Source organism: Gekko japonicus, unplaced genomic scaffold, assembly GCF_001447785.1.
Source record: "Gekko japonicus isolate JY-2015 unplaced genomic scaffold, Gekko_japonicus_V1.1 scaffold1056, whole genome shotgun sequence".
Taxonomy (NCBI): Eukaryota; Metazoa; Chordata; class Lepidosauria; order Squamata; family Gekkonidae; genus Gekko; species Gekko japonicus.
Genome location: NW_015161431.1, coordinates 391335 through 408083, shown reverse-complemented (window position 1 = coordinate 408083; position 16749 = coordinate 391335). Strand labels below are relative to the sequence as shown.

Below are 16749 nucleotides of genomic sequence, written 5' to 3'. Positions count from 1 at the left end.
AGGAGAAGGTAGGGGGAAATCACACTTTGTAAACAGAAGTCCTTGTGCCCATGGAAGCATTACTCTGAATCCAACCTGTAGCAGAGGCCAGTGTATTAAAATCTCACTCACTGGGCCTTTTGCTATGTTTCATTGCCACCATATGTGAAAGAGATCTCCCTTTTCCTACTTAGAGTTCTAGCAACTACCATCTCGAGGATTATGTACTGTTTAACTTTTTAAAAATGTAAATATTATGAGAAGCTATTTTAAAACAATTTTTGTGATGTTTAATGACAGAAAAAAATTGCATTTTACCACCAGATGGAAATATCTATAGTTTCTCTGCCTTTTGATGAGTATCTTGTCTTTGTTTGGTCACATATTTCTTTTGAGACTGCCTACAATTTCAAAATTGTATGATGCATCTGCGAAAGGATCTTTGTTATCTAAAATAGCTTTTCAAAGTAAGGGTCCTAAAATATTAAACTTTTCTCCCATCAATATTTGAGTTAGATGTTTTAGCATTTCAACAGAATATCTGCCATTCAAATCTCATGATACATATTACTGATCTAATTCATATTCTTGCTACTGGAATGATGTCCATCTAAACAGAAAAACGAATCGACTGGATCCTAAGAACCATGAGCAGCAGCTCTAGTTGCAGAACTGATCTGTCTCCCCTATCTGCAACATCTACATTCTCTGAAAAGTTACTTGTGAAGGCCAGGAGCCTTTCAAGAACAGTATGAAATGCAGCACAATAAGGCTGCATCTCAAATGAGAAGTTCAAGGAAATCGGGGTCCCCCCTCTCACCTTTTCAAGTGGAAGTGTCTTCTGTTTGTTCTAAGATTCATGCCAATTTCAGAGTGTGATTCTTGGGTCAAGTGCCATCCTTCCAAGAAGCTGATTTGGTCACATAAATCTAACTGAAGAGTATTTTCTTATGGTGGAAAGAAACCTATATAATACAGTATCTGTCATAATGTAGCATTAGTATTACAAGGAGAGGAACTCCTGTTTCCCACCAGCCCTGCCTTATACCCAGCTCCACTTTCCTTCCACCTTCTGACTTTGTGTCCTTCCCTCATGCCCCCTGCTTGCTCTGTCCTTCCCACCTGCTTGATCTTTCCCTCCCTTGCCCTGCTCACCTCTCCATTCCCGCTGGTGAAGGGAAGGAGGGCATGCAGGTGAGGGAAGCAAATTGAAGTTGGCTCTAGCTGTCCTTTCTTGCCTACCTCTGGTGGCCATAGCCACCAAAATGATACACCTTTTGTATTTCTGTGGCATCAGTATTCTGCTCGCTCTTTCTTTCCAATGCCTGCACACTGCTGATACTTCAGGGTGGGTGACATAAATGGATTTTTCTGCGAACCTGTGGGTCTCATGATTTTTTAGAAATTTATGTTCTAGCTGCAGCAGGTTGTGTGGATTTATTTTAACTGCATGGCAGCCATTAATGGCTTTTGATATAAGAATTTCTTTTAACGTATTTGGGGACTTAAGCCTAGCAAGGAACACTGCTCTGACTTTGACATGGGCTGCAGCTCAGATTAATCACTAATTTGATACACAAATGCTTTAAACAAAGTTGGTGCAATGTTTTATGTAATTTGCTTGGTCGGGGTAGGGAGGAGTGTCAGAAATTAAATCTGTCTGTGGATGGCTTGACTTTCCTCAAATCTCCACAGTATGCCATTATTGCTCTGGCTTCTGCATTAGTCAAGTGAATGTGGTAATATTGACTAAGTGTTTTAAATTCCTTACTGTGATGGACTGCACTTCTAAAAACTTGAAGGGCTGTGTAAACAGATAAAGGACTGTGAAGGGTTAATTCTTCACAGAGCCAGAGAGCCTTGAGTGACAGGCTGTTCCAAGAGATCTGAATGATTAGCATCAGCTGAGCAGAGAAAGACTTCTGGATGCTGAGGAGAGATGGAGTCGAGTACTGACAGTTTCAGAATCCAGCCCTGACTGAGAGCGGTTTAACACAGACAGGAGAACTGAGGGAAAGTTGGCAAGGAAGTTTGGGAAGTAGGCGAAGAATCCCATTCGGGCCAAGGCAAGGGGATAGATCTTCTGGAGAGAGAAGAAAATCCCCCCCCCCCCAGGTCAAACAGAAAGTTAGCTCTGAAGGGTGCAGAAATCCCTAGTGTGGTTAGAAACTACCTTTAGAGAACTTAAGAGTCTGTTAAAAACTCAAGATGAGTACTGGTGTTCCAAGAGAAGGGATTTGGGTACTGGAAACTGTACTAGAGTGTTTGGGGAAAACATTTGAACAAAAGCCTCTCAGCATAAAGAGCCAGGCTTGGCCCGGAGGGCGGGATACAAATTAAATAAATCAAATCAATCAATTTAAGTAACTGTAAATAGTTAGGAAAGTCTCATTAGCCTGAAATATAATAACTAAAGTCTATGCATGTACTGGTTTTACCTCAGAGTTATCTGTATTGAGTTACCTCAGAAATTTCAACCCATGATTTCACCTGACCTTTCCCCTCTATGTTAAATAAAATATTTTGTTATTTTAGAGTATAAAAAGTCTCGAGTTCCATTAAAGGGGGCTCCCAGTCCTTCCCTCAGGTTCCTGTGCTGAGCAAACAGCCAAACTATTATACTTTGACAGGGTGGGACAGCCAGAGTTCTTCAGGAAAGAAGAAAACACATTACCAGGATCGCTCGGTCACAGGAAAAGAAAAATGGAGGGGAAAATTTTGCCTCTGAGGGGAGGGCAGTAAAAGAGAAATTACCGTTTAAAGTAAGAAAAGGCAGGGATATTTTTGTTTAAGGTAAGAATTCCCCAGGCCCAGAACAATTCGCTAGTTGCACTCTAGGTATGGGGTACAATTTAACCCTATGGCATTGTTGGATAGAGGCTTGAAGAAGGCATCTCTTGGTGTTCTCTGTGGAGGAACAAAGGCGCTATTACATGGGAAACAATATCACAAAGAGCTTGCTGGCCTTTCTTCAGCTATTTAGAGCATTTGAAATGCCTGTAATAATGACAAAATATGCCTCTTCACTCTGCGGTGCTATGAATAATACTCCAGGCCCTTTCTGAAGGAAACCTGGCTTCTGCTATGGAGTCAGTCGGGTTAGAACAGATAAAAGGAAGTACTTCTTCACCCAAAGAGTGATTAACACATGGAATTCACTGCCAGAGGAGGTGGTGGCGGCTACAAGCATGGATGGCTTCAAGAGGGAATTAGATAAGCATATGGAGCAGAGGTCCATCAGTGGCTATTAGCCACAAGGTATAGATAGGAACTCTCAGGCTGGGGCAAGACGTGCACTGTATTCTTGGTGCTTGTGGGGGAGGGAGGCAACAGTGGGAGGGCTTCTGGTGTCCTGGCCCTACTGCTGGACCTCCTGATGGCACCTGGTATTTTTGGCCACTGTGTGACAGTGTTGAACTGAATGGGCCATTGGCCTGATCCAACATTGGCTTCTCTTATGTTCATTATCAGCTAAATGAGACTATCTTCCTTCTTGCAGCATGTCAAGGGTCTGGAATAGGAGAGAGCATGTTTCATAGAGCTTTAGGCTTTCCTTGTCCTCAGTGAATTCTGATCACATATAATGTATTGTTGACTATAGTTATTCAGAAGATCTTTTGCCATCATTACTCTGGCTGTATGACTCCTGAAGACTACAAAATGCACATGCTCCTGCTGGAGGCGTAAGCAAATATCCTGAGGTGGTAGCCTCTTAATTGCATTCTTGTCTGTGTGTTCATGGGACTAAAAGTGAGGATCCTTACTGCGGTGTTGTGTCAAGGTGAAGTCAGGCTCCCACCTCACTGAACAATATAGCAGGTTGTAAGTACAGAGTCCCATTAGTGCCATCCTTCTACAAGATGTTATATGTTATGCAAGCAAAATGAGATGTCCAGTTACACAAACAAATTTCTAGTGAGAACATAGCCTATTTCCCTGTAGTGGGTATGGGTAGCCTGAGAATGGATTAGTCAGGCCCTTACCTCCTAATTTCTATGTGTCTGTATTTGTGCTGTCTCCTTAGTTTAATGTGTCAGAGTTGATACTTCCATTGGCATCATTCGCCCAAAGAGTAATTAACATGTCGAATTCACTGCTGCAGGAAGTGGTGGCAGCTACAAGATAGACAGCTTCAAGAGGGGAGATCCATGAGTGGCTATTAGCCACAACATGTAGATGGAACACTATGTCTGGGGTAGTGATGCTCTGTATGCTTGGGGGGGCAACAGTGGGAGGGCTTCTGGAGTTCTGGTCCCGCCGGTGGACGTCCTAGTGGAACCTCGGTTTTGGCTACTGTGTGATACAGAGTGTTGGACTGGATGGGCCATTGGCCTGATCCAACATGGCTTTTCTTATGTACTTATTTGGTGGCCAGTTTGGTGTAGTGGTTAGGAGCATGGACTCTAATCTGGGAGAACCAGGTTTGATTCCCCACTTCTCCACTCCACATGCAGCTGCTGGTGTGACCTTGGGTCAGTCACAAGTTATCTCAAGAGCAGTTCTTGAAAGAGCAGTTCTTGAAAGAGCTCTCAGCCTCACCTACCTCACAGGGTGCCTGTTGTGGGGAAGGGAAGGGCAAGGAGATTGTAAGCCATTCTGAGACCCCTTTGGGTAGTGAAGGGCAGAGTATATATCCAATCTCTTCTCTTCTTCTTCAAAGCAAAGATTGGCTATGAGAAACTGCCATCACAAATCAAGTCGCTCAGGCAGAACTTTCTGAGTCACCAGGGAGCTTGTGTGGTATAGTGGGTAAAGCATTGAATAGAGAGACTGGAGTGATCTGAGCTCAAATATGCATTTGACCCTGAAGCTCACTGGATCAGTCATGTTTCCTCAGACTGTAACTCACCTCATGGTGCTGGCAGGGTAAAATGGGGAAGCTGGGAACAATGTACGCTTTCCTGAGTTTCTTAGAAAGGAGAGTGGGATAAAAGAGAGAGATCCTGTTGCTCATACCATGTAATGTATTTAGTACATGGTTGCAGATATTTTAGCAAATCCCTCACCCTTCTATCCCATTCTGGGGTAGGATTGAAATTAGGTATACATATGTTTGTATGTTCATTTGCTTGATAAAGATGTTGCAGTGTCTACCTGGTAGTGGGCATAAGTATGAGATTTCCAGGTTAGTGAATGTGTGAACTGGCCCTCAAGTTACTGTAGTTCAGTACAGTCAAACCACATGTTCAGCAATAGGTAGTCAAGAACTGAGTAACTGAGCCATAATACATAGTGGTGTGTTAGCATGTATGAATTCTTCCTTGGTGAATACGGGAGTCGGGACTTGAATTATGTTTAAATGTAAATGTGGTCAAGATAATAAGAAAAGATGTTCTGTAAAGCTTTAAACTGGTGAGGTCAAGTTGTAACTCATTAATACAGGCTCTGTATGCTGAACTGTAATTTGAGCTTTTTGCACACTATGTGTGATGTGCGTGTTCTGAGCATTCCCTTTCTTTCTAGTCCCCCATGTTTGATGGCAAAGTACCCCACTGGCACCATTACTCCTGCTTCTGGAAGCGGGCACGACTTGTGTCTCACACTGATGTAGATGGCTTCTCTGAACTGCGATGGGACGATCAAGAGAAAATTAAAAAAACCATAGAGACTGGTGGCGCTGCAACAGGTAGGCAGATCGCTAGTGATGGTCAAAACAGAGGCAGCACTTGCTTCATCAGCTTGTAGTAAAAGCTTTGTTATCTGGCACTCATGGGGAATGGGGTTTCTCAGTAGATCAAGTGTGCTGGATACCCAAACCGATTGCTCTGCTGGGCTCCCTACCCAGAGGAATCGGCAACCATCAAACTGTTGTGACAGTCCACCACACCTGGCAGGACCCCCTTCCCCCTCCCTAACTCCCTTTTAACTGCAGACAAACCAAGCCAGCTGTTCAGGGCCCTTCTGGCAGAACTGGCTCTTGGCAGCCCAAGGAAGGCTTGAGGGAGAAGAAGGCACTAGAGGATGCCATACCTTAAATCAGAGCTGTTTCTTCTTCTCCAGGTAAAGGTGGTGACCAAGAGGGAGGCAGCAAAGCTGAAAAAAGTTTAAATGATTTTGCAGCAGAATATGCAAAGTCCAACAGAAGTACCTGCAAAGGCTGTGAACAGAAAATAGAAAAGGTAAGCATTATTTCTTTTTTTAACTCTCAAATGAATTGCTTCAGTTTTAAGACCGACACCAAATTGGAGGTCTAAGAAGAACATTCTATATGTGTTGCATTTGTGTTGTTTGTTTTCAGGAAGGTAGATATTATAGCCTACTATTCTCTCAGGTTAGAAGGTTGGAATACCGTTCCCAAATTTAAAATGTCTTTGGTCCCTCTGACTCTAAAATTCATAATGTATGTTCTAAAAGCATTGAATTGGTGCATTAAAGTCTTTCCTGAAATGGTAATACATATAACTTCTTGATCTCTTCTTTCTTTTTTCTTCCACTTCAGGGCCAGATTAGAATTTCAAAGAAAATGGTGCACCCTGAAAAGCCCCAACTGGGAATGATAGACAATTGGTACCACCCAGCCTGTTTTGTCAGTCGCAGAGCAGATCTGGGTTTTCTCCCTACTTTTAGCGCTTCCCAGCTACTAGGCTTTGGGTCGCTGAGTGCTGAAGATAAAGAGACTCTGAAGAAGCAGCTGCCAGCTGTCAAGAATGATGGGTAAGAAGGAGCTTGCACTATTGCAGTGTGGTTCAGGGAGCTGTGGGTTGGACTGCTGCAAAATACTGGTGTCAGAAAGTAAATACACAACAACTTTTCATTCTACTCAAGGAAGTGATTAGAAGGGTATTGTAGGGGCTGGCAGCCAAAAGGGCAGCCTGGTAGGTCAGCAAGTTCAGGCAAGGCTTCTAGGAACTCTGCAGACGATCACCTGCACAGAGTGACAAGTTGCTCAGACTAAGAACCCAGGCCAGATGGGACTTTATTGGTTCCTCAGGGGACACGATCACACTGAGCTGTCCACCTGCAGATGTTGCTGCACAGCAGCAGGCTGGCAGTTCCTTCTACCTGCCAGCCATCTTGGTAGAAAGGGGGTAAGGTGCCTGGCTCCTGCTGCTAACATCCCGTATTTGAGGGCACCAGTACCTTCAGTAATACTGCAGAGGGGAAAATTTCCATCACCAGGTGAGACCCAGCCTTATTTGGTGAACATTCTTTCAGTATGTTTTTCTACACAGTGGCCTGACCAACCCTTAAACTTATTTGACTTAATGAAGGGGAGTGCGGGATTATTGCGCACTATTGAAATAACAGCCCAAAAGAATATGTGGCTTCTGGGGTTCTCATGGACCGTTGGTAAAATCCTGAAACAGTTTTGTGAGTATATGTGTGTGAAGAAAATAACAAGCCTCATGATTGCCTCCCAGTTTTTAAAAATATGGCCAAACACATCATGGCAAGAAAGCCACATTTTAGTGCAGCTGAAATGATATGAGTTTTTGTTAATTTCTAAAGCTGCATCTCTTTCTCTTTGACGTTCACAAATGTCAATGCAGCCTTCATAGAAAGCCGTGGTAGTTCACCATACTCCAATAGTTATATATCAATTAGTTAATCACATGTACCTAAAATATGACAAGTAACTATAGCTAATAAGATCTTCAGGTAGTTCACAGTGTTAAACAGTTTCAGAGCATTGCTGCATTGGTCTGCAGTAGAACAGCTAGATTCGAGTCCAGCAGCACCTTAGAGAGCAACAACGTTTTCAGCATATGAACTTTTGAGAGCCAGAACTCCCTTCGTCAGTGTTAAGCAGGTTGCCCTCTCCTCCAATGCAAGTAGACCCGTAAACTGAAAACCAACAACACAATACAGACTTCATATGATTTTTCTAGGCTTTCAATTACAAGTTTCAGTAGTTTAAATACTAGAGATTGGAAAGTGACAGAAAATACTCAATGCTATGGGGATGCTTAAAAAGTTCTACTAAACCCTTTCAAAGAACATAATTTTATTTAAAAAAATAATTTAAAGCAAAGAAAAGTAGTTCTTTTCAGAAGGTAAACCAAAGCAGGACTTCAGTCATGAGATTTAGAAACATACATTTGAAGAACCTGGGGTGGTTTATCAAATCCTGTGCAATGGTGTGTTGAGTTTGTGTAAGATAAGCGACCCTCGCTACTGCTTGGTATTATGACATAAAACATAATTATTCTTTTCTGGCCTCAGTAAGGAAGTCTGCTGCTTTGCTATGTTTATACTTGTCAGCTGTTTCCTATGGCAGAAGGATCAGATTTGCATGTTTGCTTCTCTATGGCTCCGGTCACACGGGCCGGAAAATGCGCGCGGGGGGGGAGGTGTGGCTAATTGCCCCGGAGGAAAATAACGTGCGGCAGCCCAATCAGAAGTCCTTTGGAGGTCCCGTGGGTAGGCGTCAGGTGCAGATCAGACAGCTAGTCCGCAGCACGGCAAAGAAGCAGCACGGTGCGTTTGAACCGGCACTCGAGCCGCGCGGCTCCTGTGGCAAACGCTGCTTCCTGTTTGTGCGCATGCTCCGTTGGGTGCTTGTGTGCATCCTGTGGAGACTTGGGGAAAAAACCCTTCTTTGCGACGGGACATGGGCGAGCGCCGGATGCCACGGAAGTCCACCGGAAACGCGGTCAGACGCCCACCCTTTGCCCTGCGGTTTTCGGAAACTAGTACCTCGTAGGTACTAGTTTTTAACTCTGCACCTTCGGCAGGGAGCCACGGGTTCGCCACGGGAGCACTGCGCTTCCCAGATGTTGAGATGAGATCGGGCCCGGAAAATCCACGGGACTCCCGTGCCTCTCCCATGGCAACTTTGCCATGTGACCGGGGCCTGTGTTGATCTATTTGAGGCTTGTGTTTTGCTTTCCTCAAGATAGTATATGAAACAGAAGCTTGGTAGTTTGACTATGTGAATGCTTCTTTTTGTGTGCTTTGCTTCTGCTTTCAAGGGAGATAATTTATGTATGCCAGAATACTATAGGAATGCAACATGACAGTAGGGTCACTGAAAAATACCTTGGATTGGTGGCATAGCATACAGTATCATTTGTTGTATCACTGAGGCTCTTAGCTCTTGCTTATGTAGCCGTTCAATGTTGAAGAAGAGATTGGATTTATACCCTGCCCTTCACTACTCAAAGGCATCTCAGAACGGCTTACAATCCCTTTCCCTTCCCCTCCCCACAACAGACACCTTGTGAGGTAGGTGGGGCTGAAAGACCTGTCTCGAGAACTTCCCTTGAGCCAACAGCTCTGAAAGAATTTATGACTGACCCAAGGTCACACCAGCAGCTACATGTGGAGTGGGAATCAAACCTAGTTCTCCCAATTTAGAGTCCATGCTCCCACACTCCCAAACTACTGTGCCAAACTGTTGCAGGTGCAACAGAGATGTAATGAGAGTTGCTAGTGTCCTAGTCTATATCTGATAGGCAGCTGTTTGCACCCAAGACAGATGTACTAGCCCCAGTTTATTTGAGCTATTGTCCTTCTGTTTAGCCTGCAGAGATGCAGCAGCCAGGAATAAAAGTCACACTGAGGGCACCTTACATTGTTAGTCAGTCTGATGCAAACCACCATCAAGTACAGAGATGGAAGACTCCAGCAGTTGGCAGTTCTGTAAGCCTCACGGCTATCAAATATCTTACAGCTAGGTTGGGTGCTCAAAATCTTTGTCACACAAAGCACCCTGCCTCTGCTGTGTATGCATGTATATAAATAATATAATATGTCTGCTGTAATTATGATGACTGAAAAACACACTGCTGTTTATGGAGGGCATTACTGCTAGGAAGCTAGAGTGATATCAGAGATGTCACAGACAATGCTCCCTCTAAGCTGTGGAGTCTTGTGAGCAAAAATTCTACTTTGTGAGCTATTAGCATTAAAGTTGCGAGTGAGTGATTTGGCTGCTGCATAAATTAGTCTGCTGTGGAGCCATCCTTCCTGAGCTAAGACAAAAGTGTGTGAGCTGGAGGCTAAAAAACTGTGAGCCAGCTCACACTAACTCAGCTTAGAGGGAACACTGGTCACAGATTACATGTTACACGGTGCATTACCATCATTATTCATTGTATGATGAAGGTTTGAAATGTCAGAACTGGACTTTACTCTGCTGTTGATGAGCTCTCACATGAGTGATTGACAGGGAGCCCCATGTAAATTCTTCCTAATCAGGTCAGTTCCAGTAGCAGACATCAGTAGCCCCGGGCACAAAGGACATAGTTAATGCAAACTCAGATGATCCATATGGCGATCTTTCCCTCTTTCCTCCCTCATGCACAGAATTTTCCCTTTCTTTCTTGCTGAGCAGCCCCTACATCTATTTTCTTCTTATTTGTTGGTCTGTGGCTGTCCCACCCTGTCATGTTGTTATATATTTTGATGCTAGCCCAACTTGAGGGAAGAGACAAAATCACCTGCTAATATTCTACTCATGTAATGGCACACAAGAGGCTTTTGAAAGTTCAAAAATAAACAAAATATTTTATTTAACTTGGAGGGGAAAAGGTCAGATGGAATCAGGGGTCGGTTGTCTGAGGTGAGCCAATAATAAAAACTAAGGTAACTTTTTAATCACACTAAATCGAGCTATTATGTTGCCAACAAGTAAGTGTTTTTGCTTTTCCACAAGGTCTTTAAAACTTTGAAGAAAGAGGCTTTCTTTTCAGTTTCTGTTTTAACTCACACCCAGGTTTCTGAGTTTCACTGACACTTCATGTTTAGAAGGCAGAAACATACGACAAAGTTCCCAAAATCCTACTCTCTATACAGACCAGGGATCACTCCTCTTTTAAGAATTATCTCCCTTTTTCCTGGGCAGGGATTACTTCTGTTGACTAGAAGCTCTGTCCTTTTTTGGCTTGAATGGGGATCTTCTGTGATCCTCTCACTCCTCTTTCCTCCTTCCCAGTCCTCAGTCAGTGCTGAACTGTCTTCCACTGTCATTTCTTAACTGACACTCTCCATAGGATTCTGTTTGAACAGCGTGTCATTCAAAGGTTCTCAGACTCTGTGAGGCATTAACCCTTGATAGTCCATCACAATCCCCTTTTTTGATGACACATTTTAATATTCATTTCTTTCTGCCTCAAGATGTTCAAAAGTAAACTCTTCCAAGTACTTTGATGCTATTTTTTGTGCCAAGGGTACTTGGATTGCATGTAAAAGCTAGTAGAAAGGAATCTAAAGAATGAAAGTGGAGCTGTGAAAAGGCAGAGAATGGCTTGTACAAAGTATTAAAAGTAACGGAGGCCATCAAGCTTTGTTAAATAATTGACTGTGTTTGAGTAACTCTGCCTAACTTATATTTGTATTTCTTTCTCAGAAAGAGAAAAGGAGATGAGGTGGATAGCAATGAGATCTCAAAAAAGAAGCCAAAAAAGGAAAAAGAAAAACAGTCCAAGCAGGAGAAGCTGCTGAAGGTTGGTTTTTTATGGCTCATCCAGCCATCTTCTTTTTATAGGGGAGTCCAAGGCAATGACATGTTTTGAACTGTCAGTGGAGGCTGTCCTGTTCTCTGTCACTTTTGTTCTGAACCTTGTTCAAAATCTGGCATGACTACGAGAAGGAAGCAGGATCTGAAGGAGCTTGTGATGCACAGATTCATTCAGAAGCAGGGTTTTTTTTAATTACCTAAAAGCAAGAGTGTTCCAGGTGCCTTGTGTTGCTGACATAAAATAGGCCTTTCTCTAGTGGAAGCATACAGTGTACCATAGCATAAAGCAGCCCAAGTAATAATCTGATTTTTCAGTCTACATTTCACTGTTTTGTCAATTAGAAACAACAAGAGGGGGGACCTGCGATACTTGTGGGGGGAGAGGTGGAGGAGGACACGTGCCTCTGAGCGCATGCAGAGTGCCTTACCTTTGCCTCCCCACGCAGCCCCGGCTGGAAGTCGCGTGAGCGGGCTCCTGGTCAAGCGCCAGCGCCTTGCCGGCACCACGAGCTGCCTTGGAAGCGAGAGCTGAGCACCAGCCCTGGCTTCGCCGGCTCACGGAAAGGGGGTGCTCGGAGCACAGCGGGCGGGGGAAGGCAGTGACTCGGGCCGCGGCGGGGCTGAGCTCCGTGCCGTGGCGGCTCCCGGGGGCCGAGTCGAGGAGAACTCGCCGGGTTTATAGCGGCTGGAGAAATCGCCGCGCAACAGGTAGGGAGGAAGGGGAAGGAGAACTCAATCTGTCCGCTGGCTCTCCGGACCCCCTGCTGGGCTCCCCTCCCCACTTCTCTAGCTGGGCGGGAAGTGCCTCCGCTGGGGCCCCTGCCTGCCTGCAACCCATCATGGCTCCTGCAGAGGTAAGGGATCGCCGCCGCCGTGGCTCCGGTCGCCCAAGTCCCCCTCCTGCCGGGCGCTGCCGCTGCGCCCGCCCAACTTCGCCAACTTCGCCAGCCTCCCCTCGCGGCCCAGCTTTCCACGGGACTCTTCCGTCCCGGACATCATCATCCCCCCCCCGACCCGGCATTGAAGCGAGGGCCCGGCGGCTTGCCGCGCGGCCCTTGTTGCTCTCTCCCCCCCCTCCGTGGCGCCGGCGGCGAGGGCACCGGCAGAGCGTTCCCTGCGCATGCGCAGGGGACGCTCTGCCAGTTTCAGGGGGATTTAAGTATGCCCCCGATTTTTTTTTGAAGTTTTCGGATTTTTGTGCAGACGTGGGGACTGCCCCACGTGCGCACAAACATCTCCCTGCCCCCCAGGTGGCCCCGGAGCGCGGATTTAGATATCCGCACAGACGGGGCCACTTGGGTATTAGATATATAGATGTTATGGGTCCAGAGGCATCATTAGGAAGGCTGTTTCAGAGGGTAGCATGTTGGTCTGCAGTAGAACAGCTAGATTTGAGTCCATTCGCACTTTAGAAACCAACAAGATTTTCAGGGTGTCAGCTTTTGAGAGATAAAGCTCCCTTTGTCAGTTTATGAAGGCTGATTCTGTTAGCTGGTGAAGAAATAGTTCCATAGTATTCATCAGGAAGCTTTCAGTGGTAGACAGTATGCCATTGCCTCAAAAGATTTAGGGTATATTATAACAAACAAGACCACGGTGTAATGTAACCAGCAAAACAATAAATCACCGTGTATGAGTATACAATATAAGCAAATATTTATATATAATGCTTTTGAAATTAAATTGTCAGCAAAATTACAACTATAACAAATTAAATGCAATCTTAGGCTTGACAGTACATATGAGACACTAGAGTATAATTTTTATAAACTCACCATTATTTCACAATGTAAATTTCATATACAGTTTTTTGTACGTTTTCACGCTTAATCTAAAGGAAAGCAGACAAGCACAATGAATATTCTACAGTCCATCAGTGACACATATACAGGAATAATTTCAAGAAAAATAATTATTTCAAAATTTACCAACCTGGTGACTGGGGAGCTCCTATCATGCTCTCATGTGACAGAGTCTACAATGTGATATTTGGCTCAGCTACCCTCAGTGTGGCACAATGTCTCAATGGAAAATTTGTAGGATCCAACAGGTGTGATGTTTTAAGATGGCATTTTTATCTTAAAGGTACCCTGACCATTTACAGAAAGGAACTCAAATCAAGTTCCTGATTTAATCCTGATGGAATCAGTGTATGTAGTCTGAAAATAAGTTCAGCTTCTTTCTGTAGTAAAACCCGGGATATGTCTACTTGATTGTAGGATTGTGATCTATAATGAAACAATACCATAAATTTGAAATCTTCTGGTTTGTGTGCTGCAGTTTTGAAATGGGCAACCATTGGAGCAGACTCCACCTGGTTCCTAATGCGAGATAGATGTTCCTGTATACGGATTTTTATAGGTCTTGTACTGATTCCTATGTAGACCAATTTACACACACATACACAGGCATATACTACATTAGAGGTATTACAATTACTGAAGTGATTAATCTTCACTTGCTCTGTACTAGTAGGATGCTGAAAGACAGAGCCTACAATAGATAGTGGACATACATTACAACTTTTCCCACATTTAAAGTGTCCCACTCTGACTGGAACTGTATTGGAATGTCTACTTATATCAGAATGGACCAAAACATCTCCTAAATTTCTGGTTCTTCTAAAACCTATTACAGGAGTCAGGGAGCATCCTGGAACCTCACTAAGTAAATGCCAGTGTTTTAATATAATGTTTTTAATAGGTTTTGCTAAGAGGTTGTATTGAAAAGCACACTGAATGCGATTGCTCTCTATTTTGGTTTTGTTCTGTAATAAGGACATTCTATTTACTTTATTGGCTCTAGAGTAGGCAGAATAGACTATGTGTTCTGGGTACCCTCTGTCTAAAAATTGACCCATCATTTTCTTAGAGTCCTGCTCATAGTCAGAGCAAAGTGTGGAATTTCTTTTAAGTCTCAATAATTGTCCATATGGTATGTTGTTACGTAATTGGGGTGAGTGATAAGAATCATATTTTAAGAATGAGTTCTTGTCAGAGCTCTTACAAAACGACTTGAAATATAGTGTTCTATTATCACTGATGGTAATGAGCACATCTAAAAAGTTAATGTGATGATGATGATGATGTTCAGTAAACTTAATAGTGGCATGTAATGAATTTAGCCATACACAGAATTGCTGGAATTTACTTTCATCTCTAAACAGACAGATAATGTCGTCAATATATCTTTTCCAAAAAAATATATGGTCATAAAAGGGATTTCCTGACTGATCAAAAATAAATTTCTCTTCCCAATCTGCCATATATAAGTTTGCCACACTGGGTGCTATGGGGCTGCCCATCGCCACACCACTGATTTGAAAGTAAAAAGAATCTGCAAATCTAAAGTAATTCTTCTCAAAAATCAAGTCAACAAGCTCCATTAAAAAATGAGTAGGAGGAAACTTCATAGTACGTAATTCTAGATAATTTTCCAAAATTAAACGTGCTTCATCAAGAGGTATATTAGTGTAGAGTGAAGATACATCAAATGTAGCCAGGAAAACATCTTCCAACTTACAAATCAGATCTTTGGTGTCCTTAATATATGTTCTAGTTCCTGGAATAAATGGCTGTAGAAAAGAGTCTACATACTTAGCTAAAGGTTAGTATTAAGCATGTTACACTTCATTGCAGCTTGCAGCACTTTATTTGTTTGAAGATAAGAAAACAGACGACAAACCTGAAGAAGGATTCGTAAACGGACTTATACTAGATATCCGTTGTTTGTCTAAAATTATACTCTAGTGTCTCATATGTACTGTCAAGCCTAAGATTGCATTTAATTTGTTATAGTTGTAATTTTGCTGACAATTTAATTTCAAAAGCATTATATATAAATATTTGCTTATATTGTATACTCATACACGGTGATTTATTGTTTTGCTGGTCAAAAGATTTAGGAGCTTAGATTTTGACGGGCCTTTCACTGCAATGTCAGAAGCTTTCAGTGTGCTTTTGCTTCAAGAAAATTTGAGATATGATTGATCTGTGTTACGGACTTATCTAAGTCTTGAACTGGTATATCCCTGTGCTAGGCTTGAGAAACTTGTGACCCAAGCAATCAAAGTGCATTGAGGCCTGCCAGGTGCTTGATATCCATCCTGTTCTGTTGTCCCAGCTAGGCAGCAAAAAACAAGATGTTTATCAACCTTATGGTGGACCCTTCAGTGCCACTGACCGGCTCCATTTGGCTTGGCAGGTCAGAAGTTGTGCAGACCCATCTTAAGACCAATTTAAATTGATCCAGTACAGTTATCTATCTTTATTTTTAAATCTCCACTTCTGAGACCTACATAACAATGTCCCATGTAGGAAATTTTAGAAAAGTGGTTTACCAAGAAACCAGGTTCTGTGTTTGGGATGTGACAAGAATCACATGCTGTCCCTGCAGGTTCCTTTTTGAAAGAAATTGAACTGGTTAAACCTTTACAAGACTCATCAGCTTAGAGTCCCAGTGCTATAAAAGATAAAAGCAGGTCTTCTGAATTTTCTGTATAATACTAGGATTTCTTCCTGTGCAGCTGCCAGAGTACAAATCAACCTTCCCAGCATTGGAGCAATCAATCGACTGGCTTGCCAGCTCTGCACAATTTTGGACATGTCTGCCACTTGATAAACAGATGTTTTTAACCTTAAATTAGGAATTGCATGGTGTGTGACTGTCATGAAACATGAAACTTGGCTTTTGGCAGAAGCTGCATGCCTGACAGCCCCAAGAACATAGAACTTCAGCTGACACAAGAGGAAAGGGTTAAGGCGCTCTAGCTTTTAGTTTTCCCTTAGTGCTAGCTTGGTTTTTCACGCTACAGCCAGCTGGTCTCCCCTCTTAAAAACTGCTTGTAGAGATGGCCTGCTGGATATAGAGGGTGGCACTGGGGAAGAGTGAGTTGCTTCTGGGAATAGTTGATTCCCAAGCAACTTGCAGTGATGAAAAATAGGTTTTCCTATTTGTCAAGAGAAGAGCTCTGTAGAAGAAGGTGATATGCATTGTACTTGCAGGTTTCTTTTAAAGAAGATCCTTTTACCAGGGACAAAAGCTTAATCCCTGACATGTATCCAACCATGCAATCCCTCCTTTGGAATGACAGTTTAAGAATTCTTGGGAGAAAAAGAGGATGCAGCACTAAAAAGCAGAAAGAAGTTGGAAAAGATCAGGAGAAGAGTAATCCTAGTATGTCCCAAGTTTGAAATCCTTCTTCAGGGACAGCTTTCCTTCTGTGATCTCCATTGGCTTTTACTCTGTTTCAAGATTCAATTAAAAATGCTGCTTTTGGTGTTTAAAGCCTTACGCAGCTTGGACCCTGGCAGTCTTGAGCATCTCTCACTGGAACGTGCCCTCCCCTGAAGGTTCCTCTTCAGATGCTC

The 16749-nt window shown here is 43.3% G+C and overlaps 1 protein-coding gene across 1 annotated transcript in view; it reads left to right on the top strand.

The window, feature by feature from the left end:
* Positions 1-16749, top strand: part of PARP1 (poly(ADP-ribose) polymerase 1) — a 46626-nt gene that overhangs the window by 4454 nt on the left and 25423 nt on the right. The window contains exons 2-5 of the mRNA XM_015428971.1: positions 5443-5605; positions 5980-6098; positions 6419-6633; positions 11270-11366. Of these exons, the coding sequence (XP_015284457.1) occupies positions 5443-5605; positions 5980-6098; positions 6419-6633; positions 11270-11366 (594 nt within the window). The remainder of the gene's footprint in view (positions 1-5442; positions 5606-5979; positions 6099-6418; positions 6634-11269; positions 11367-16749) is intronic.